We start from the raw sequence: 23,799 nt of genomic DNA, 5'->3' as shown, positions 1-23,799 counted from the left end.
CATAAAATAATATGCTCTATAATGATATAAAGTTAAGTTTAACTTACTTTTGGGAAATGAGCTTCAAGAGTTAGGCGACTCCCTCCCCCGTAGAAGAAAGTGGCCGAAAAAAAGGCGTTTTCTCAACCGCATCAAGCTTCTTTATTCCACTTTCATTTCAAAAGAAACGGCTCGCCTCTTCTTTACACTTTACACCAACCATATTGAATGGATGCACGATATATTAAACAATAAATATGTCAAAGTTCTTAGCGCACTGGAGATATAGTACAGTATGTTTACACACGAACTAGGAAGTGGAAGCAGGAATTCTTCTTTGGGGTGGATGCTGGGTGACCTCTCACAGCGCCACACGCCAGTAGTGGCGGACAGAAGCACTACAGTAATTTCCTGTACTCTGGAAGAGGTGCACACAATACAAAATCTAACTCAGCAATGTCCGGATATTTTTCGACATCCCGAAAAGAATCTTCGTATCTACCGTTTTTCGTAAGTCGATTAGTCGTAAGTAGGGGAGCGTCAAACCGTTTTTGTATGGGTCTCTGCACCTTCAACTAAGATGAAAACGATACAAAGATCAGTTCAATGTGTTTATTTTTGGTTTATATTTAAATTTGTGTTTGTGAGCATAGGCGCCCATGAGCAGAGCACTGTGCCTTACTGAGATTGAGAAGCCCAACACCACTTACGTACAGTCATGGCCCAACCATGTGGTACAAATTACTGTTTATTTTCCTGTTTTATCTGGCCCGCAAAAAAAAATTAACAACCCGTGAATAGGTATACCATATAAGAGCAAATGAAATCCAATCAACATGTGTTGTGCTGCTGCAGTACATGATTGCCAGTTGTGGTCGGGAATTAGACTTGTGAAAGCACCATTAAAAACGTTTATTTTTTCATTTCCTCAACCTCCAGATGATCCTCGATGTTGCACCTTTTTTTTCATTATGGGTGTTTCAAATTTTGTCATTCACTGCCATTGAGCTGTTAATGAGTTCCTGCCAGTAACGTATTTAGCCGTCAATGGCAACGAATGGGTAAAGAACAACAAAAAAAAGGAGACTGTGACGTATGGTGATGTTTATCTCATGGAGGCTGTTAAGGATGCCCACCAGCAAGTGGGCACGTGACTCAACAGCCTCGCAGGAGCAGCACACTGAAATGGATGTTAGCCATTATTGTTGTTTGTTTTTTCATTATTAATAATTCTTTCTGAGCAACTGTTAAATTATATTTTGATTATTTTATTGATGTTTTCATGTTGTGTGAATTGTTTGAGCTGTGTCTTTTTCTTTTCTTTTTTTGTTTATGAAAAAGGGAGGGGGTGATGCTTCAGTGGAAGACAATCTTCTGCAATGATGATATTTATGACCTCAGTGTAAAATTTCTGATGCGGTCTAACTCTATGATGTATTGAAACTGCAGTAAAAGGGAGTACAGTAAATGTTTTTTATTTTTATTTTTGAGACTTCAACCAAAAGAGGCGGTTTTAACTAAAACGATCATTTTGAGATTAGGAATTACAGTCCACTTGATGGTCACTTGTCATGTGATGGTTCAAATCGAATGATGAAATTGCTTATTATGTACTTCTTTTTTGTTTTTTTGTTTGCGGGAGGAAAGGCGCCTTGTTTTGAAATATTGAGCAACTAATTTAACAACTAATTTGCTACCATTTTGACGTCTTCACGCCGTCTCTGGTACTGAATGAGTTATTTGGTGTCTGAGAATTTTTCACCTTTTACATTGTTACCGTAATTTCCATATCTAACCCGGACCTGATTATAAGCCGCACCCAATACATTATTAAAGGAAAAAACATACTTTGTGCAAAAATGGTACGACTAAATTTTTACACATGGGAGGTAGGAAGTCTCAGTTATTCACATTTTTAATAACTTTCCAATATTGTCATTATTGATATTTTGAATAACAACTGTCAGCATGCGATAATAGCCTTAACTACTTACATAATTAGTATGTGAAAATGGCCGTATTGATTATCGCATACAATATTATTTTGACATCTAGTATTTGTTTGTTAATGTTTCCTACAAATTCATCAGATGTTTGTAAGACCATAATCTCATGAGGCAATTATCACACAGATTTGTTTGAATAACCATTAATAATCAATTGTTTCTACAAACATATAATGCGTTAATAAAACTAATTAATTGGCCAGTTTAAAAAAAAAAATACTGTAATTGAGTGCAAGTGTTGTTTTGAATAGTTTTTATTTTTTTGCTCAGTCAAGCCATTTTCGCATGAGGTCAACAACGTGTTTATAAATCCCGTGTTTGACTATAAGCCGCACGTTCACAGGTTAAAATATCAGTATTTGACAAAGAAAGACTAAATATACAAAGTTTTCTAAAAAACAAATACACATGAGGCACCAAGACACAGACTTATCAAAACAAGTAACAGCGCTAACAGGACTGGTTGAAAAACACACTGGTACACTCGGCGAGACGCAGCAACACGAGTAACACCAAAAAAAAAACACGGTAGCAAAATGTTAACAAGGCAAAACTTACCGGTAAATTTCACTGAAAACTGTGTCAAATCATTTTCTTTGTTGCATTCTCCATGATGCACAAAACACATTATCACACGTTAAACTTCTACTATGGTGTTTATCGGCAGTCGCGAATTGAGTCTTTCTCGACACTACCTATCTCACGCTTACATTTTCTGCTTGAGGCCCTTTGGGAAAAAATGCATGAATTAGCCGCGTCTCTGCATAAGCCTCAGTGTTAAAATTTGTGTAAAACAATTGCGTGGTATAGTCTGGAAATTACGGTAATTTGGCAAACACTCCGAAGACCCAACTTTCTGTACACAAACAATGTTCTTTTTAATATCATTTATTGCATTCTGCTTTTTTATTTTATTTGTATTTCTTTCAAAGAAATTAGCATTTGACTTCAAATGCAAATCGATACACTGATTCAGAAGAGCTAATCAACACGTCCAAATCTGATTGCACTTTTTACATTTTCCGTTTGTTCCCCGACATCCGAATACATGAAGCTTGGCTCAAAAAGCAAGAAAAAAAATTTGTGCACGAGTACTTTAAAGTCATGTTTCGTTTGGAGTAAAATATCATGTTCTTTGCTGCTCTCATGCAGAGTGTGGACTGTGAGAGGGGAGATGTGTGAGGTGTGTTGTGTGTGTGCGACACGCACGCTGATGTCCTCTTCATCATATGTGAATTTCGAGAAAATGAGAAAAGCTGTGCTGAAAACGGAAGATGATGAATAAAAGTTATTTAAATTGTTGTGTTGTTTTTTCTTTGTTTCATGTGAAACGATCACAATGAATAATACAGAGAGAGGGTGGGCATTGGCCTTACAGGGCATGGAGATAGACTGTCAGGTCACATTTATTTGCATAGCCCTTAATCACAAGATATCTCAAAGGACTGCAGAGGATTGCAATGACGCCATCCCCTGATCTTAAACCAACATGCGGGCAAGGGAAAACTCAAAACCTCAGCATGAGTAGAGTAATAAACCTTGAGAAGGGGCCTTACAAGTGGTAATCAGGTTTAAGTATTGGGTAACAGTACACAAAACATAGTGAATATCAAAAGAAAACAACCTGGGACATGTGGTTGCAGTTCCTACTGCGGCGGCGCAGTGGTTAGCGCGTGTGCGGCACAGTTCTGAGGTCGTGGGGACCTCCTGCGTGGGTTCAAATCCAGCTCCCGGCCTAACTGTGCGGAGTTTGTATGTTCTCCCCGTGCTTGCGTGGGTTTCCTCCGGGCACTCCGGTTTCCTCCCACATTCCAAAGACATGCATTTCAGGTGGATTGGCCGGTACAAATTGTCCCTAGGTGTGACTGAGCGAGTGAGTTGTCTGTCCCCGTGTGCCCTGCGATTGGCTGGCAACCAGTTCAGGGTGTCCCCTGCCCACTGCCCGATGATTGCTGGGATGGGCTCCAGCACCCCCGCGACCCTACTGAGGATAAGCGGTGCAGCTAATGAGATGAGATTTAAATAATAAGCAAAAATAAGTGAACTTTCATCTAAAGGGCATTTTATAAGATATGAGTAGGTCGAGAGAGTTGCATTGATTTTACATACTGTGAGCCTCACCTACATGGAGCTGACTTATTTGCATGCCATCTTGCTGCTACGAATACCCAAAAACCACAAAAAGGCTCGGCCAAATAATGAGAAGAAAAATTGTGCTGTTTATGTCATGATGACTGACTGATTAGTATCACCTGTGCCCGCTCATTTGACGCCAGCCGCTGCAGGCTACCTGATTGGTTCCCTGTCCTTTTTAAGCTCAGTCCTTTCACTCTCCTGTTGTCAGTCCATCAGCGAACCTCTTTTTCTACAAGGCAAGCACTTTGACTCTGACTCCCTTCGGTCCCGCTTTTTGCACCAGTTTTTTCCACCCGTCCGTTCCTGATCTCCCTGTTTTTTTCCGGGTACGACCTCTTTTTTGACCCCGACCACGTTTGCTGTCCCGTCCCGGCTTACGAACGGTTTTTGATTCCGACCACATTTTTGCTCTCTGTCCCGGCTATCGACCTGTATTTTCCATCCTCGACACCGCCATCTCCCGCTCCGGAAGATCCACTTCCGAATTCAGATCACGATCCGATTGTGTGAGCGGCTTGCTTCCCGCGTCCAGCGAGCACAGGATCGCGGGTGCTGCCCTTCCTCTTTTTATTAATAAACTTGTGGTTAACGTTACGCATTTGGGTCCTGATTCTGTTCTGGTCGTGACCGTTTAGTCACCTTTGTTCTCTTCCTTCTGGTTATTCACACTCGTTTTCGGTTGCATGACGTAATACAGTAACATCTAGTGGTCAAATAATACAAACTGTCTCTTTTAAGTAATTGCGGGGACTGGTGGTGAATTTACAGAGAGCAAGCTGACATGGAATCCCTTAATTCAAGGGTGTCAAACGCATTTTAGTTTAGTTAATGGCTTAAAAATTGTGCCTTACTTGGTGGCTGGGGGTCTTTTCTGAGGCTCACAATCAAATTGTGATTCAGGGATGTAAGATTTAATCATAAAGCGATTGTTTTTTTTTTTCCTTACTAAGATTCAATATCAATGTTGTACAACATGGCACAGGGAGTAAAAAAATGTAACGAGATCAAATCTAATTCCTCTCCCTGTCACAAGTCAGTTAAGTCACATTTACAGTATTTGTATAGGCCTTATTCTCAAAGGACTGCACAGGCTACTAAGATTTAGCATTCTCACTGCTGCGATCCAGGTTCCATTCCTGTTGCATCTAAATCCGAGCAAATGAGATCAGCGATTTATTTGTCATCTGACCAATCATTGGTTAAATACGGTGATTTACTATCATATAACCTTGGTGTAACGCACACCTAAATGTAGAATTTTTCGGAGGTTAAAAACAAATGCATTCATAGACAAATAAATACAGTAATCCCTCGGTTATCGCGGTTAATGGGTACCGAGACCACCCGCGAAAACTATTATCTGCAAAGTAGCGGCGCCCCTTCAAAAAAGTGATCGCTGGAATGATGGCAAGGAGTTATTGGGTGACTCATCCAGAACTCTTCACACTGGAACTGAATGTACCAAAACATGACCCACAAGTGTAGCCATGTCTTACATAATCAATTTACACGGAATAGGACTGCGGCAAAACCACTACAAACCATTCAGTATGATTGTATTAACTGCTCTCAACCACATGCAGCCATCGCAGCTTATTTCGCTTGTTAACACTACCGGTTACATATTGAAAATAAAAACAGTGAAAATATTTGATGAGTGTTTGTGAAGCGTTTTGGGAAACAACAGTTAAAAAAATGGTCTGTGTTCATTTTAATGAAAGTGAAAGAGCTACCTTCTGACAATAACAACATGCTTTAGCTGGCGGCATCGAACGGCTTTTACAACAAATACACGAAACCACACACAATTAGCTGTGTTTGGGGAGTACAAACAACCGCTCGCTTTTGGTATAATAAAGTCAAACTTGAGATGGAATGTTACAGAAGAGAATATAATTACGTTCCTCCATGATAAACAGCGCCACATAAGAAGGGGTAAGGTGGGAGGAGTTGAAGTAGGGGGGGTGCGCGAAGCGGTAACTTACCATGACTAAGCATTGTGTCAGGGCCTCCCCCTCCCCTTCACAATAAGAGTGTCCACACCGTGTCCTCAATTGACATAAGCTCGCGCTTGCTCAAGTCAATAAATGCTTTTATTGAGAAGGTAAGGTATATTTTTTAGACCCGCGAAGCTCTGAACCCGCAAAAGTGGAACCGCGAACTAGCGAGGTTCCACTGTATAAGCAAAAAATAAGGCTTTTTTTTTTCTTTCTGTGTGACCCAGCACCGTTCCATGACCTGGTGGTTGGCGAGTACTGATCTAGAACCTGCTGCGTTGGTTAAGATTTTCGGGCAGGAAGCCATCAACTGGATATTCTCTTACTACCTATATTCTACTACCTACCAACTACCCCTATATTGGAGCTGAATTCCTGATATGTCGTTTGCGAACGAACCTCAATGAGCCGGACTTGGGTGGAGTAGAGGTGATTTGGACCGACTCCGGCTCCCACTCGGGTAGACTGCAAGCGGACTCTGTGAGAGGATGGGGACGGACGCGGTTGGCGACACAAAAAGCCTGTCTCTTGTAACAAAATCTAAGTTAAACAAGACTGTATAAACAGAGACAAAGAACAATGACGGGTCAATAATAATAAAAAGGTCAGCGAGAAAGACCTGGCCCCAACGTACCGACCCGGCCCGAAATTCAGATTGATTCAGGCTAGGGCTTAAGATCATTCCTATAGGCTGAAAGTTTCGGACAAAACCTTTTCCTGCTTGCGAATCCATTTGGGAGTTGTCCGACCTTTTGCGATTAAATCAACACATTATTGCATTTCCTTGTTTAATGGCTGTTGGTGTGATTGCCTTGGACTACTGCCCCCTAGCCAGTCATAATTTGCCCGCTGGCTTTAAGATACGCCAACTCTGAATCTAATTGGCTAAACCAACAGCTTCCTGTAAGACTGATTTCACAGGACTGGGCCTTCAGAATTTCTTGTGAAGGCCTCGGGTAGATTTCTGGGCCTAGCAACAAATAACGGCTGAAATGTGATTGATTAAATTGCTACAATAGGAAAGCTCACATCTGGAAGCAGCACAACCAGGGAGAAACAGTGAAAGTAAGCTGACAGACCATTTTGAATTATTTAGTATTGAAGGACCAAAGATGATTGACACGACGATTCAGGTATTGTTAAGGCCAACGGAAGGCTTTTTATGCTTTTTATGCTCCCACGGCCCACCACTGCCCAGTTTTAATGTTGATGATGACTATGTCTATTCAATTGATGCCCTTGCAACATCCATTGCAGCCTGCTAATCCGGGAAGGGGATTACCTCATGTGTGGGCCCCTCCTCAAGGTTAGTTTCATTCTCCTCATTCTGCTGTTTTTAAGTTTTTCCTCGACTTTATGTAGGTTTCAGACTATGAAATGTTGTAATGGTGATCTGTGCAGCCCTATGTGATTAGGGGTTTACAAATAAACACAATTTGACTTTTGATCAGTCAAATTACGAAACTCTCGAAGGACAAGTTAAAAGCGTGACTAAAAATCTCGTGAAACCAAACAAAGCGTTTGCGCTTGTGAGGTCCCCACACGAAGCTCAGCTGATGCTCCAAACCACACAGCCGTGATTTATTTCCCTCACAGATTTGATGAGAGCCAGACGCTCATTTTGGCTCCTCAGATTTCTTGGCCCCCCGCTTCCTGTTACCCGCTGCTGCTCGGCCGTGATTGGCTGACCGCTCGGTGGGCGGATCGCACAAAGTAAACAAAAATCCCCGCAGGCAAGCGAGCAAGCTTCAAGTTAGTCCACTCAGACCTCACTCACTCCTTTAGACTCTTTTTACTGGTGTTCCTTTTTTTTGTTGAAGCAGTTTTTGGTTTTTGAGTCCCAAACACAACACCATGAGGACCGCTGTGGTGGCCGTTGTCATGGTGATGCTGTCTACATCAACGGCGCACAATGATGTGAAGCCTCAGAGGGATTTCAACTTGCAACGGGTACTTTTAACTTTTTTTCCTTTTTCGCGTTTACTTTAAAAGTTACTCATGTTAGTATTACTGTTTTCTTAAACCAAACCTATACCTACCAATTTTGAAGAGAGACTACATTTTTCTGCGTGAAAAAACTGCTTCTACGATCGGATTAAATTTCTGTTTTTATAATAGTTTGAGACTTCCTGTTTTAAAAATAATATAATGTAATAGTCAAAAGCCAGATTGTGTTTCGCGCGTAAAAATAGCACGCACTTTTTAATGTCAAACTTTTTGGCATGTTTTCTTAAACATGTATGTTCTCGTAATCAAAGAAACCTATTTCAGATTTTAAATGAAATACACTTAAATAATCAAGCTTTTTTATTTTTACTCTGAGAGTTACTTCGCTACCATGCAGGCTATGTTAGCTACCATTTATAGCTGACTAAATGCTTTAAAAACGATTAACCTTGAGTTGATTCAAGTTTTGATTGGTAATATAGAAGGGCCACTGTGTAATATTTGACCTCTAGATGTCGCTGTATTGTGTAGTGCAACCGAAAACAAGTGCTTCAAAGGAAGATTACAAACACCGGAGACTCAAAGTGATCATTTTTCTTTTCGTTTTTTCTCCCGGCCCATACCTGTCAACTCTTTTTTTTTTTGTTAGAGTCCTGAAGGAAAATCAGGCTTACTGAACAACTAACAAGCTAACCTCAAGAGTTAACTTCCTTACATGCTACTCTACGATGACAACTGACCCTAGACGCCTTTGACTTCAGTCAATTCATCACACATAAAGAATCATTATATACATTATATTATATACATTATATTACAGAAATGTATTATGTCAGGAAAAGAAACAATGATTGGGAAATGATTTCTAAAGTTTAAGATAGAAATTTGAGATAAAAAAACGCAAAAAAATCTTGCAGAAAAACCCACAAAAGAGAGCTAACTAACTTCGAGGGGGGGGCGCTGGAGAGTGAAGTCATGTCGTCCCCACTGGTTTTTGATTTGTTTTTATTTGTTAGTGTAGCATGAAAATGGTGAAAGTAAGGAAAGGCCTGCTTCAAGTAGAGTCCAAAAGCCGACCCAAACCCCAAGAAAGATAAAAACATAAGCAGTTATTCAATCACATCTAAGAAATGCACTAACTACACGAAGATCAAGGAGGAGGTAAGTGTGGCTGCAATAATGACATAAGCCAGGAGATGGCAGCAGCGAGTCAAAATAAAATACAAATTCTGTACAGGTCCTTTAAGTAAAGTTTAATCAGTAATAGTTAAAATTATGTTTGAAATTGTCCCTGTAATCCTAATAATTTAAAAAAAAGCATAATATTTAATTTGATTTGAAATTGAACTTCTTCACATTTTGAAACATTTGTTTAGTGCTTTCTTTGCATGTTTCTAGAGATCTTTGGTTGTAGTTTTTTAGCATGTTTCTGCAAAAAATGTCGATGACAAGGTTTGATGATATTTGTTTAGCATTGTTTAGCTGACTAGCTGATGCTAAGAGAAAATTCTGCTGATACCTTGCATGACCTTGAGTGCTATCTGAAAAGATAACAGCAACATTTTAGAACAGACAAATACAAACACACTGATTGTTTCATGTCATCCTCGAATGACCTTCATAGAAAAATATTCCTGCACACACAATTTCTAGCAACAGAGAAGAACTTTTGGTCATATTGCCACATTCAGGCTTCAAACTCAAAGCTGAAAAACTGAAAGTATTTTCTCTGAATTATTATCAACAACATGTGAGACGTGATCGTGAAGTGGAACCCCCTATTCTCTCAGCTCAGCCAACTGACCCCAGAAGTTACCTTATGACTTCTGAGAGATCCAATGTTTACCTAAATGACTAACCATGACACACAGAGTGTGTCAGTAAGTCCCTGTTTGAATGTACCTGCTCTGTGGTGGCCTCAGAGGTCTGTGAAAAAAAAAGACACTAGCATTATAAAGACTAAGGAACACACCAGGTCGGTCTGAGATAATGTGGAAACATTCAAAGCTGGAATGGGACACAATACATTTTTGCAACATTTACACATCTCCCAGAGCACTGTGTGAGCAATTATATCGAAATAGAGTGAGCATAAAACCACTGCAAACCTACCAAGACAGATGGCTGTCCCTTTAAACATTGGGCACAAACAGGGAGGAAACAAATAGAGAAGCAACTAAGAGACCCATGATCACATTGGATGACATGCAGGCATACAGAGCTGAGTTACGATAATCTGTGCCTTCGACAACTATTCGTTGTACTCTGCTTACATCTCTTCTTTATGGAAGAGTGGACAGAAGAAAGCCCTTTCTGAGAGAAGAAAATAAAAAGGCCGTTTGGTGTATGCAGGAAGCCATTTGAGGGCCCCAAATAACATGTGGAACAAGGTGCTCTGGTCAGATGAGAGCAAATTTGAACTTTTTGGGCTGTTAAGTTTGGCATAAGAGTAACACTGCACATCACCCTGAAATCACCATCCCAATTATCAAGCATTGTGGTGGTAGCATCATGCTCTGGGGTTGCTTTTCTTCAGCAGGGACTCGGAAGATTGTATAAGTTGATGGGAAGATGAGTGGAGCCAAATACAGGTTGATTCTGGCAGACAATCTGTTAGAATCTAAGAGACCTGAGAATGGGGCACAGGTTCACCTTCCAACAGGATAATGACCCTAAACCTAAAGGTAAATCCACAATGGAATGGCTTGAAAACTAACAATACAAAGGTGTGAGAATGGTCCATAGAAAAGTCCAGACCTCAATCCTATTCAGCATTTGTGGAAATATCTGAAAAAGGCTGTGCACAAACGATCACTATCAAACTTCAAGGAACTTGAGCTGTTTTGTAAGGAAGAATGGGCAGAGATTTCTGTTTCAAGACGTGTGAAACCTCTAGAGATTTGTTAACACAAAAAAAAATGATGAACAAATGTGGTTTCTGTGGTACAATTGTGTCAACGATTTTGTTGATTCCTAGAAAATATGTTGAGTTTTTTATCTCTAAGATTGAAACCTGATATATAGCGATACGTCCAATAGTTCTTGGTGGGGAGGCAATACTTTTGCCAGTTTGGTTTTATGTGCAACCAAAACCTAATGAATAATGTATTGTCTGTGTTCAGTTTGCTGGTAGGTGGTACCGCGTGGGTTTGGCGTACGACTCTGTGAATTTCATCCCGTTCCGAGATAAACTGAGGATTTCTCTCGGTGTGGTCACGGCGCAGGCAAATGGCAACGTTAACCTCACCATGTGGGACGCCATGTGAGTTTCTGCGGGATACAAAAAAACATCAGAAAAACAATCTAGCAAGGATGCTTCTCTCTAGGTTGTGATACTTTCAAAAGGTTTTTATAATGTACTCTACATGTGTGCTAGGTCCGCAGGGTGTCGCAGTAAAATGTACTACTATGAGAAGACTAACGTTCCCGGACAATTCACCTACTTCAGCACACGTAAGTCACTAGACTTGTTATTTTTATTTATGCTGTTTTTGGATATTTATCAGATGTATTTTTGTGGATTTAAAAAGATCATCCTAGTTAGTCAGGCAAAGAATCATTATGATACTCATGGAAGTATTTGTAGTATTTTTTTATCCACAGCAGCAATCTTGCCACTTGGTGTTGGCCCAAAAATGGCATCATTGTTGCTCAAATGGGCACTGTAATTGACCGCTGCATTGTATAATGCAGGGATGTCAAACTGAGTCTGCCTCTCGAGGAGCATAATTCCAACCTCAAAATGTTGAGCTCTAAATATAGTATTGTAATTCCCCTCGATGTGATTAATGATGCACCCAGCAGCTGACTAAGTCTCATTGCTAAATTAATAACAATTAAAAAGCGGTATAAACTTTCACGCAAGAGATACTGTTGGTCGTAACTTACACCATTCACACGCACACACAGATGGACACACACAAAACTTTAAATCTTAAGACTTCCACATCTGTCTCCTACCCTCCTATCTTAAAGAGTGGATGTGCGTGAACACAAACAACAGAAACAAAAGAAACAAAAATTACACTAGTACGCCCTATCATTCAGGCTACTTTATTAGCCTACCTTTTATATTCTAATCATAAATGCCTAAAGATTTTTTTCTAAGGATAACACATTTATCCACAAACAATTGCCAAAACGTTATTCTCATGTTTGGCATTGAATGTTTTAACAAAGGTTATTAAAAGTTAAGTGAATGCAGATTTACACCTGAACCAACTCACCACCTTGTACAAATCCATGCAGGAGCTATAAAAGATATATATTGTTGCCTTAAATGTTGTACTTGTTTGATATGAATGAAAAAAGTAATTTTGTTTGAAGAAGAGCGTACACTGCATTAAATTAATACATAAACTAATAAATAAAATGTTTAATCCTTCCATATCAGTAGATGGCAATATATGGTTATTTATAAATATTTTCCTGCTATGGTGATGCTGACAAATACCCAAATAAAATAATAATAAAAATATTACTAAAAACGTTGATCCACTAGCAGATAATTCTGCTCCTTTTAAGAAATATTTTTTTCATTTTACTAGAACAACTAGTTAGAATTGAGTAAAAGTGGAAAATATTTATATGACAGTAAATTCTAAAATGAAAACACAATTAGGTCCCAATATTATGTACCTGTACTATTTTTAGTGTCAACTTAGACTGACTTGTAGCCTGTCTTGACAATCTAAAGGGACAATGTGTGTTATTTAGCGCCTCCTAGTGGTTGAAAAAATAATATATTAAAAAAACAATATTGACTTAAGCAAAAATGCATAAAATGTTATATTAAACGTTTTTTTTTAATACTTGTAAGTAAATCATCATTTATTTCACATTTCCTGAGCCTTACCCAGAGAGAGCTGACATAATTGCCTGCCATTTTGCTGCCAAGGGTACCCAAAAAACAAAAACTTTGTGAAATGTAGGGCAAAAAGAAATATTTTAATCAAAAAAATGTGCCTTGGTTTAAAAGCGGTTAAGAATTATTGGCTTAACCAGACAATTATGGATATTTCTTGGCAAGTAATTACCGTAAAGATACAGAAATGAAAGTTCTTGTTTTCCCTTTTTAATTTCCGTGATGAGGTCACAACATGGTGAAGGACATCACAGTTGTGGAGACAAACTACAACGAATACGCTGTGGTGCTAAAACACAAAGTGTTTCATCGAGAGTACACACAGGTGGCCCTCTACGGTGAGACACGAACGCAACATCAGTTATCAGAAAAACATTATTTTTAAGCATAATCACAACTGCATCTCCTCAAAGGTCGTGCGCAGAGCTTGCGAGTCCCCATCATCCAGAAGTTTAAAGCCTTCGCTTTGTCCCGAGGATTTCCGAGAGAAGCAATCCTCACTCCGCCGCCGGCAGGTAAAAAACTGCACTGAAGCATGAATCGAGCGTCGTGAAACTTTGACATTGTGAATCGAACGGATCGTATGCATTTGAAGATTTTGTTAGGTTTGGCTGGGAGGTCCTGAACGCAGACACGCGAGCAGAGTTGACAGCTTTATTGGAGGCAAGGGGAAATAACAAAAGGCGCTCTGCACATGGGGGAAGGGAAAAAACGGGCAAAATAAACTCAATCCAAATAACACATGGATGGTAGAATATAAGAAGTCTTTGACGAGCACAAAGCAGGCAACAATGGGGCCAGGTAACAGGCACAGTTAACATTGGAGCATGGATGGCTATGATTCGAGAAAGGGAATCTGTCAGTGCAGTCATTATATGTCGGGTAGATGATAAGCGCCAGGTATGGGTAAATAATCAATCTTTCCACTGGCGCTCTCTGGAGGACAGTGGCCTGGACCCATATTTATTTACAATGATTAGATTTTTTCTAATGATTTTTGTGCTATTCTTCCCCCGAGAACCCTAAAGTGAGATATAAATTGGAGAAAAAAAACTTAACATTTGAAGGAAGAGTTACAAGATTACAAAAATTTATTAAACCAAGGATAAGTTACACCTTAATTATTTTTCATGTGCTTTATCTCCCCTGATTTTTAGCAGCTTTCTTTTGCTATACATAGAGATACCAAATACTACAAACCTGTAGTATTTAACCCCGCCAATTTATAGCAAATTACTCAATATGCATTTTCTATGAAACTTTAAACAATTGAAAACAATCAAACTATCATTTTACTCCTCTGGATGATGAGCTTGGTTTAAATACAAAAGCTAGTTCAATACATTTCCAGTGCACCCTTAATCAAGGAGTGCCATCTAGAGGAAGCAATCAATATCACAAGTCCAAGAGCGTCGTCTCAGAAGCGCTTCATCTAAAAATGACGCTCTTAAATGTTACTACAAAATAAAACTTCCTAATCTTAAAGTTCACTTGATCCATTCTGAATGAACATTTTCAATATTTGTCTTAATCAGTTTTTTTTACATAGTCGATATCTTTTGTGAACATTTTTTACAGAAAAAAAGCACTATTTTTACTCAGACCAAGAGTACCTTTTGTGCAGTGGGGCGATATTTTTTGTTGTATGAAGTACTTAAAAAGGAAACAAAAAAACGAAGGAATACCAATCTCAATATTGTGATATTTAAATGTTCGATTCTGAGATGAATCTTGTTTTTGCTACTTTTTCACCTCATTTTCTGAATTTAAAAATAACTACTTATAACCTCACAATTACTTTTTGAATTCAACATAGGTATAAAAAGAACGTTCCAAATGTAAATAAGTAAATTCTGCTCAAAAATCGCTTCAAAATAGGAAAAATGCATTGCTATTTTTTAAAATGTTACCATGTGATTAAAAAAAACAATCAACGTGTTATACAACATTTAATACACAAAAAACTACCGTAATTTCTTGACTATAAGGCGCATAAAACAACAGTCACAAATTTAAGAGTGCGCCTTATAATCAGGTGCGCCTTATAGACAGAAAAAAAATGTGTAAATAATGAATAAATGGATTTCATTGACATTAAACAATACTTAAACAAAATTAGAGGGTTTCTCCTTTCAGTGAAAGTAAAACAAATTGCAAGGTAAAAATGTACAAGAGGGGGTTGGTTGGTTGGTTGGTTGGTTGGTTGGTTGGTTGGTTGGTTGGTTGGTTGGTTGGTTGGTTGGTTGGTTGGTTGGTTGGTTGGTTGGTTGGTTGGTGGGTTGGTTGGTGGGTTGGTTGGTTGGTGGGTTGCTTGGTGGGTTGCTTGGTGGGTTGCTTGGATCCCTTAACCATTAGGGTCATAAGGGCACCTTTTTCTGTGGTGTGTCTTGGCCAAGTACAGCCTGGTGGCGCCATTCTCTCCAGATCATTACAAAACAACAATGTGTTAATGATGTATGATAAATATGTGCGTATTTACATTGGCAGTTTTACAGAACATTACACCAAAAATAAACTTTGGAAATGCAAGACACTTATTTACTTACGAATGAGATTGGTTCCGGACGATCGTTCGTAAGTTGAATTTGTTCATAAGTTGCTTCAGTTCTATATTTTGTATGGAATGTATGTTTAAGGCTTATGTAAGTAATCTCCTGTATTGTTTTGTACTTAAAATAGATATTTCATAAAATAATATGCTTTATAAAGATAAATAAAGTGAAGTTTAACTTACTTTTGGAAGATGGGCTTCAAGAGTTAAGCTATTTCCTCCTCCGTGGTAGAAAGTGGCCGAAAAAAAGCGATCGACTGTTTTCTCAACCGCATCAAGCTTTCTTATTCCCTTTTCATTTCAAAAGAAACGGCTCGCCTCTTTTTTACACTTTACACCAACCATATTGAATGGATGCACGAGATATTAAAAAATAAAAATGTAAAGGATCTTAGCGTGCTGGAGATTCCATACAGTCTGTTCACACACGAACTAGGAAGAGGAAGCAGATTTCTTCTTCAGGGTGGATACTGGGTGAGATCTCACAGCGCCACTACACGCCGGTAGTGGCGGAAAGAAGCACTACAGTATTGTCCTGTATTTGGAAAAAGGTTCACACAATACAAAATCTAACTTACAACAATGTCCGGATATTTATCAACATCCCGAAAATAATGTTCGTATCTCCCTTTTTATGTAAGTCGAATGGTCGTAAGTAGGGGAGCGTCTGTAGTTAAAAAAAAATGTTACGATATACAGTAACCATTTCTGAAGTCAAGTCAAGTCACATTTATTTATATAGCCCTTAATCACAAACATGTCTCAAAGGACTGTACAGGATTACAATTACACAATTACCTGATCTTAAACCAACATGCGGGCAAGGAACAACTCAAAACCTCAGCGTGAGGAAAAAGAGAAACCTTGAGAAAGGACCTCACAAGTGGTAATCCCCCTTCCATGATGACCAGGGTGAATCACAATTAGCATTACTATACACAAGCATAGTAAACATTAGGTATCATGTTGAAAATTTGTCCGGAAAGTGCATGACAGCAGCGACGCCCCCAGCCTGTAAACTAGTCCAGAAAGTCTATGACGGCCAAAACACAGTTTCCCATCTCTGCCAGCTGGTCCATGCAGGCGTTCACATGCTTCAGGTCAAACGCTGGTCCGCTGACTCATCTCCAAATCGTCCTTCTCCTTCGTATCACCACCAGGCAGGCAGTCGGAAAAAGACAGGACAATACAGAATATGAATGAATCAATTTATTTTATTGGGGAAACCAGGTTTCATTATGTATATGTTCTATGGAATATGATTTGTTTTACTTTTTTTTGTGGGTGTGCTTTATAGCCTGAAACTACATTAAACAAAACACATTTGTAATCATGGATCATTTTAATTTTTTTCCCATTTCCCAACAGACAATTGCCCTCCATCGCCATCTGGATAGGGGAGTTCTTTCAACCTCCATTGTTGAATTGTGTGAATATTAAAAGTGCTTCCATTCAGAAGCTCTTCACAGCCATGTCCTTTGTGCCTACTTCAGTGTATTCAAGTGGCCTTTTATACGCCTTTTGTTGCTGTAAACGTCTTTCTATAACCTGATTATGAAAATAATAACAAATCTGCTGTTTCACATTTTCATAAGAAAATAAATCTTTGACGAATAACATCACCAGCTTCTGAGCTTGTTTTTTTCCCCGAAACATTAAAAAGCTTAATTTTGTTGGATCTTTTCCCAACACTTATACTTAAATTACTTTACAGATATTATTTTCATCTTGTGCTTCTTATTGCCCCTGAAATATTTAAATAATCATTTTTTAGACGGACATCTCTGCCTAAGACATTTAATTATTCTAAAAAAGAAAGTGCTGACTCGAATCAAGGTGAGATCTCTTAATTTCTTCTACTGTGCTTATAAAAAGTGCTTGCGCCAACTTTCCAAGTAATGTATCTGGACATTAACATAATATATAAAACTAACAAAGTGGCTCGGCATTGCCGGGCCAATAGAAGATTGGATTCGGCTGCTTGGAGTGGTCGGGCGCTGCAGTACCCAATTTGCCCACCAGAAGGCTTTAGAGACTCCAAGAAAGCAGACCACACGAAGGCAGACCACATGAGAGGAGATGTTTATTGATTTTGTTGCTATTTTTTGGGGTTTTCTTGACATGAAAGCTAGCTAAAGACACTTCGGGAAGCCTAAAGTTGGACTTTGTTAAATTTTGCAAAAATCGGTGCGGATATTTCAGAGTCTATAAGGCACATACAAACACACACACACACACAATCCAAATCGGGATTAAAGTAATTTAGACAATGTTGCATCAGAAATGGTCAAAAAAAACACAGCCACTTCTAAAATATAATGACAAATGTATGTATGTTTTTTTGGCCATTTAACAATGACAAAACAGCAGATTTTTAATATTACAAAATAATAAATTTCGTTAAACATATTTTACTTCAAAGGGACACTGTGTAGTATTTAGCGCCTCTCAGTGATAAAAATTTTCATATACACAAAAAAAAACAACAAGATTGATTCAAATCTATCTTTCTATATACCGGAGCCATATCCCCCTAATGGAAGGTGGTTAGAGTGAAAAACACACTCACATTCACCAAACATTCATTCTCCTTCGCTCTTCCAAACCTGACACCGAACATTAAGCCCACAGCACAACAAGGGGTAAGTTGCTCTGCCATGCAACCTTTCATCAACAGAGAGGCCTAACAGCATACACTGGTTTACCCCCTCTGCATCATGTGTGTCGATATCGGTCATTCTTAACTATCCTTTGCCATCCGCATCTCTTCCTAGCACACATCCTTGCGTCCCTGAAATGAACCGACCTCACATCCAGAGCAGCTTTCACACCATCTATCCAACCATATTATGTCCTTCCTCTCATTCAATTTCCCACCACTTCTGCAATGATTTAAATAAAAAGCACAAATATATTAACTATAGTATAAACGTGCATTTTTACCACTCATAGGTTGAAAAGTCTGAAATATTTGACATAACATGTGGCTCACCTAGAGGGCGATGACATGATTGTCTGCCATCTTGCTGTTACGGGTATCAGAAAACCTCAATAAGTCTGGACAAAAAATAAGAAGAATAATAGGGCGGTTTTCTCACTTTAAGTCTCCGTTTGAAATCTTCCTTCTGCTTTAAGGCACTCGTTTCCGGTTGCATTACACGATACAGCGACATCTAGTGGTCAAATATTACACACAGTCTCCTCAGTACCTCTCACCCCTAATTGGATGTTTTTTGGTTACCATTAGGTACCATTTCTCATATTTATTGAATAAAAGGCAGTTTAAATTAGATGGTAAAGGTTATTCACTTTGTTTTAAAAACAAAATCAGCAGCAAACTCTAAATGACTTGAAGTAACAATATTCTCTTGAATGTTCGTTTACAAGAATTTTAATGAGATCCAAAATGCTTTAAACTCAATTATAAAGAATGAAATAAAGAAACATTTTTGGGGGGCCTGGCGGCTGATCTGCAAACCAACAAAAAGTGAACTGTACTTGTGTGGCCGCGATCCATTATCCCTAATTGTATACTACTGAAAGCGGGGCCTTACAGGGCAAATATTTGTCTTGCGTGGCAGCTCCCGTGCGGCCACGATCTGTTATCTCTGGTTGACTATTACTGTAAGCTGGGGCCAGAAGATCTCATGTTAAAGTGCTACTTTCGGATATTTTGCTGGGTTCTGGTCCCTATTACCCGCTCAAAACCATTGACAGGATCTGGGTTTCGCCTGGTTTAACGTGTGTTAAAACACTTCACCGGTCTTTTTCTGTGGTGTGAAATAGCTGGTGTCAACTTTCATTTGCAGGGCATAGTCAATATCTACTGTTAAGGAGAGTAATTGACCCGCTGTTATTTTTTTTTCTTAGCTATTTCTGCCAAAGTAGAGGCCCATGACCCACTGAAAACAGGCCAGTGAGACGATTTTGGGTCCCGATACACCAGTTGAGAAACACTGGCCTAGTCTATGCGCGCACACGAACATACACATACACAGAACTTTGCCCCAAACTACAAAAATCAACAGAGGAATCTCAGCTGAGGCATTTAACACACTGAAACATAACATGCAGCCAAGAATTTTGAGTTTCCTTCTTCTGTTGGTCTGCAATTGGATCCACCACGGAGAAAGCATAATCGTCCCTCAGGAGAACTTTAATCCGGACCAGGTGAGCATAACCCAAATCTGTTTGATTATTTGAATACAGTTTGTGTTTGCAGGACCGGCCCAAGCCTTCATGGGGCCCTAAGCAAAATTAGGGTTGGGGCCCCCTATTACTTGATCATTTCTATACCTACTAGAACTCAATCTATGTTCTACTCCAATGGTGGGCAACTATTTGGAGTCGGGAGCTGCATGTAACATGTTATACTTCTAGAGCAAAATAGTATATTAGGTCCCTGTTTTAAGCACTTCATTTAGTTTTGAAGTATTACTGTACAGGTAAGTTTTTTTCAGATTTTTTTTTTTATAGTATTTTTTTAAGTCAAATTTTTCTTGAAGTCCTGTATTTTTTGTAGTGTTACTGTAGTATTTTTGCACTATTTTTGTAATATTTATGAAATCATTTTTATGTACTATTTCCATTGTACTATTATTTTAGTAGTGGATTTTTGTTAGATAGCTGTAATATTTTCGTATCATTTGTGTGTTATTACAGTAGTTTTGTAATTATAGTTTTTTTGTAGTATTACTATTGTACTATTTTTTTTAAGTATTTTTGTACTATCTATGTTGTTTGTTGTAGTATTTCCGTATTAGAATGTTTGTTGTATACAGGTATGTGAAATATATCTGTAGTATTTTTGTAGTACAGTGTTACTGTAGTTATATTTTTGTAGTATTTTTGTGATATTTCCATAGAGGATTTTTTGTAGTATTACTATAGGTGTAATTTGCAGTATTTATGTTGTAATTATCTTGTAGTAGTATTTTTGTAGTAATATTTTTTGAGTAGTTTTTTCTCTTTCTAGTATCTCATTAGAACTGTAATTGATGTATTTCCAAAGCAGTAATTTAGTAGTATTGTTGTAAAATGTTTGTAGTATTTACACAGAACTATTTTTTGGTCATATTTCTTTAGTATTTTTGTCAAATTAATGTAGATGTCTTTTTGCAGTATTTTTGGAGTAAATAATTCTGTAGTCGCATTTTGTAATATAGTATTACTGTAGTAGTATTTTTGCAGTACAGTAATTCTGTACTATTTTCAGAATAAAAGGAAAATAATATATGAGGTCCCTGTTTTTAGGCACTATATTTGATATTCAGTTTTGTAGTTATTGTGTAGTATTTTTCCTGTATTTCTGTAGAAGTATTTTTGAGTGGACACTCAAAGTGACAATGGGGACCAAAAAAAGTGAACCACTCGTGGGGGCCCCCTAGTGGTTACGGGGCCTTAACCAGCCGCTTAGCTTGATAATGCCTGTGTGTTTGTAATGATCTCGTGTTTCCTTGCAGTTCATGGGAAAATGGTACGAGGTGGCGGTTGTTTCTGATTGTCCCCATTATATGCAAAACAAAATGAGCAACCCCGCCATTGTCGCCTTGGACCTGCAACCGTCTCAGCAGGGTGACGTCACTGTGATGGCCTCAGCTCCTGGGTGCGACCTCAAACTAATAAAAACCTACGTTACTTAAAAAAGTACACACCTAGATTACCAGTTTTAGATTTGCAGTACAAAAAAAATTGATATACGTGTCCATGTTGAAATGAATTGAATGGCTTGATTGTCATTATACAAGTATAACAAAATTTGAGCTTGACCACGAGTCGACGCATAAAATGAACTGCACTGTTTTGGGTGTGAGCTATTATCACAAGTCAATTTTTGCTGACAAATGGGGCCAAGAGGGAAAATTCGTGTAATGCGTGGTAGCTCTTTTTTCTGTTTCTTTCACCTAAAATGAACAGTACTCAAGCTGGCCCGGATCCTACCTTCTGTCAACTTTTCCGGAGACTGGGGCAGAGAGTGCAAATTTGTGTCCTTTTTTATTTCCATTCTTCAAGCCTACTGGAATAGCACCCATGCGGTCTCAATCCGTTATCCCTGGTTGACTATTTCTGCGAGCAGGGGCCTTCAGAGCACATCTCAAATATGGGGTGGGGCTGGGGGGTGCTACTCATATCACGGGAGGTTTTGATTCCCAATAACTGCGATAAACGAAGGATTATCAATTCAACATAATATCAGTAGGGGTGCCCTACTTTAAAGCCCTGATTTCGGACCGATACCAATACTTTATTGCAATTATTGCATAGTCATTCATCGATACCATGAAATCTCCCATCTCCCCTAACGTTTCAGGGAAAATATCCTTAAATTTTGATTTTTCTAGTTCAAAATTATGGAAATCTATCGACTTTTGTTGCAAAAGGCAATGTTTCAAAAGTGCTATCAGCACAGATATTGAACCCTGGTAGCACCTTAATGTAACACTGCTTCTAAATGGTTTTGCACAGAAATGGCTCTTGTAAACTGACGTCCACTCGGTACACTTCAACAGAAATCTCTGGAAAGTTTTTCTACCATGTCCCGAGTGAGTAACACAAACTGTCTTTACACCCACACTCAATCCCCATAACCAATTGTGGTACCTCCGCCAAGGGCTCAGCGTGGATGTCGATACTTACGTGGTCAGTACCGATTACGTCCAGTATGCCGTGATGGGGCTGCTGAGCACCGAGACTGTGTCACAGAATCGGACGACCATTTTTAAACTTTACAGTGAGTTGCATTTACAACAGTCTTCAAATGTGTTAAATTCTAGACTGATACTATATGTGATTAAGTCAATCATTACTGCATTTTTTTTCTTAGATCGATCTTTGGTCGTTAGTGACGCAGTACTGGACGATTTCAAGATGCTGGTGCGGGCGCACAGAATGCAAGATGATGACATAATTTTTAATGTCAATAGAGGTTCTCATACATGTTTTTGAGATTTGATCCCAGTGTCATGATTGTTGATGTGATTCACCTGTGCCCGCTCCTTTGGCGCCAGCTGCCTCGGACTCCGATTGGCTCCCGGTCACTATTTAAACCCTCGTCTATCTGTCACCTGTTGTCAGTCCGTCTGCGAACCTCAATTTACTCTAGGCAAGCTTTTCAACCCTGACTCACTCCTGTACTCTCCTCTCGTGGCTTTCGACTCGTTGCTGATCTCGATCACGTTTTTGCTCTCCTGTCCCGCTCTCCTGTCCCGCCATCGCTCGCCACGGAAGTGCAACTTCCACGTTCAGAGCGACCTACTCCCCGCGACCAGTGATCAAGTGATCATCGGATCGTGTGTGCAATCCTTTCCCTTCTTCCCAATAAAACTGAGAGAAATGTACGCAAGTGGGTCCTGTCTCAGTTCTGGTCCTGACACCCAGTTAAACAAGAGTATCTGTCCACCACCTGTTTGATACCACATTTTTCAGGCTAATACTGATACTCAACTACTAAGTAGTCAAGATATAAATAGCCTTTCTACATAAAATTGCCTTTCCAGGACAAAATTAATTACATTTTTATAGCAAAACCCTTAAGTGCCCAAGTATTGTGCATGAAATATTGGCACTGTATCATCCCTCATATTTCTAGTTTCTGATCACTATCATGTGATAGCAGCCGACACTTGAATAGACCACTGTTGTGAGTACAATATCTTAAAATAAAGCCGGTAACAACACTTAGTACTCATCCTTCCCTATGTCAAGAACCCAATCAGGGTGGTGCGGAAGCAAAGTGCCGATACACAGATTAGCACAGTAAATGGTGGTCTTGGTTTGGTACATGATCATAATGAAGAGACAGTGTATCCACAGAGTTGATGTAAACATGTATATTCATAAGTTATTTTTTACTTGTGAATACACGGGGGATCTAAATGTGGGATTCAATTATTGAGGAAGTCTGGGGGTAGGGTTGAATAAGCATATGCTTCTTCCTACTCCCTTTCGAACATGTAGGTTAATTTTCTCATCTCATCTCATTAGCTGCACTGCTTATCCTCAGTAGGTCGCGGGGGTGCTGGAGCCCATCCCAGCAATCATCCGGCAGTGGGCAGGGGACACCCTCAACTAGTTGCCAGCCAATCGCAGGGCACACAGGGACAGACAACTCGCTCGCTCATTCACACCTAGGGACAATTTGGACCGGCCAATCCACCTGAAATGCATGTCTTTGGAATGTGGGAGGAAACCGGAGTGCCCAGAGGAAACCCACGCAAGCACGGGGAGAACATACAAACTCCGCACAGGAAGTCCAGTTGCTGGATTTGAACCCGCACAGGAGGTTCCCAAGACCTTAGAACTGTGCCGCACACGCGCTAA

The 23,799-nt window shown here is 39.2% G+C and overlaps 2 protein-coding genes across 2 annotated transcripts; both read left to right on the top strand.

Annotated features, from left to right (window-relative positions):
- The first annotated feature begins 7,903 nt into the window (after positions 1 to 7,903).
- Positions 7,904 to 17,099, top strand: ptgdsa (prostaglandin D2 synthase a). Its single transcript, XM_088355388.1, has 6 exons — positions 7,904 to 8,068; positions 11,188 to 11,327; positions 11,442 to 11,518; positions 13,157 to 13,267; positions 13,343 to 13,444; positions 16,849 to 17,099. The coding sequence occupies exons 1-6, from the start codon at positions 7,973 to 7,975 to the stop codon at positions 16,875 to 16,877; spliced, it is 555 nt and encodes a 184-aa protein (XP_088211514.1). The 5' UTR covers positions 7,904 to 7,972; the 3' UTR covers positions 16,878 to 17,099.
- Positions 17,100 to 19,502: 2,403 nt separating this feature from the next.
- Positions 19,503 to 22,669, top strand: LOC148350482 (protein AMBP-like). Its single transcript, XM_088356205.1, has 5 exons — positions 19,503 to 19,650; positions 20,943 to 21,085; positions 21,946 to 22,022; positions 22,091 to 22,210; positions 22,304 to 22,669. The coding sequence occupies exons 1-5, from the start codon at positions 19,549 to 19,551 to the stop codon at positions 22,423 to 22,425; spliced, it is 564 nt and encodes a 187-aa protein (XP_088212331.1). The 5' UTR covers positions 19,503 to 19,548; the 3' UTR covers positions 22,426 to 22,669.
- The last annotated feature ends 1,130 nt before the right edge of the window (positions 22,670 to 23,799 follow it).

The sequence above is a fragment of the Urocampus carinirostris genome, chromosome 16, assembly GCF_059441175.1.
Source record: "Urocampus carinirostris isolate Australia breed hairy pipefish chromosome 16, RoL_Ucar_1.0, whole genome shotgun sequence".
NCBI lineage: Eukaryota > Metazoa > Chordata > Actinopteri > Syngnathiformes > Syngnathidae > Urocampus > Urocampus carinirostris.
The sequence above is the reverse complement of the archived record's forward strand: the minus strand, read 5'-3'. Positions and strand labels throughout refer to the sequence as shown.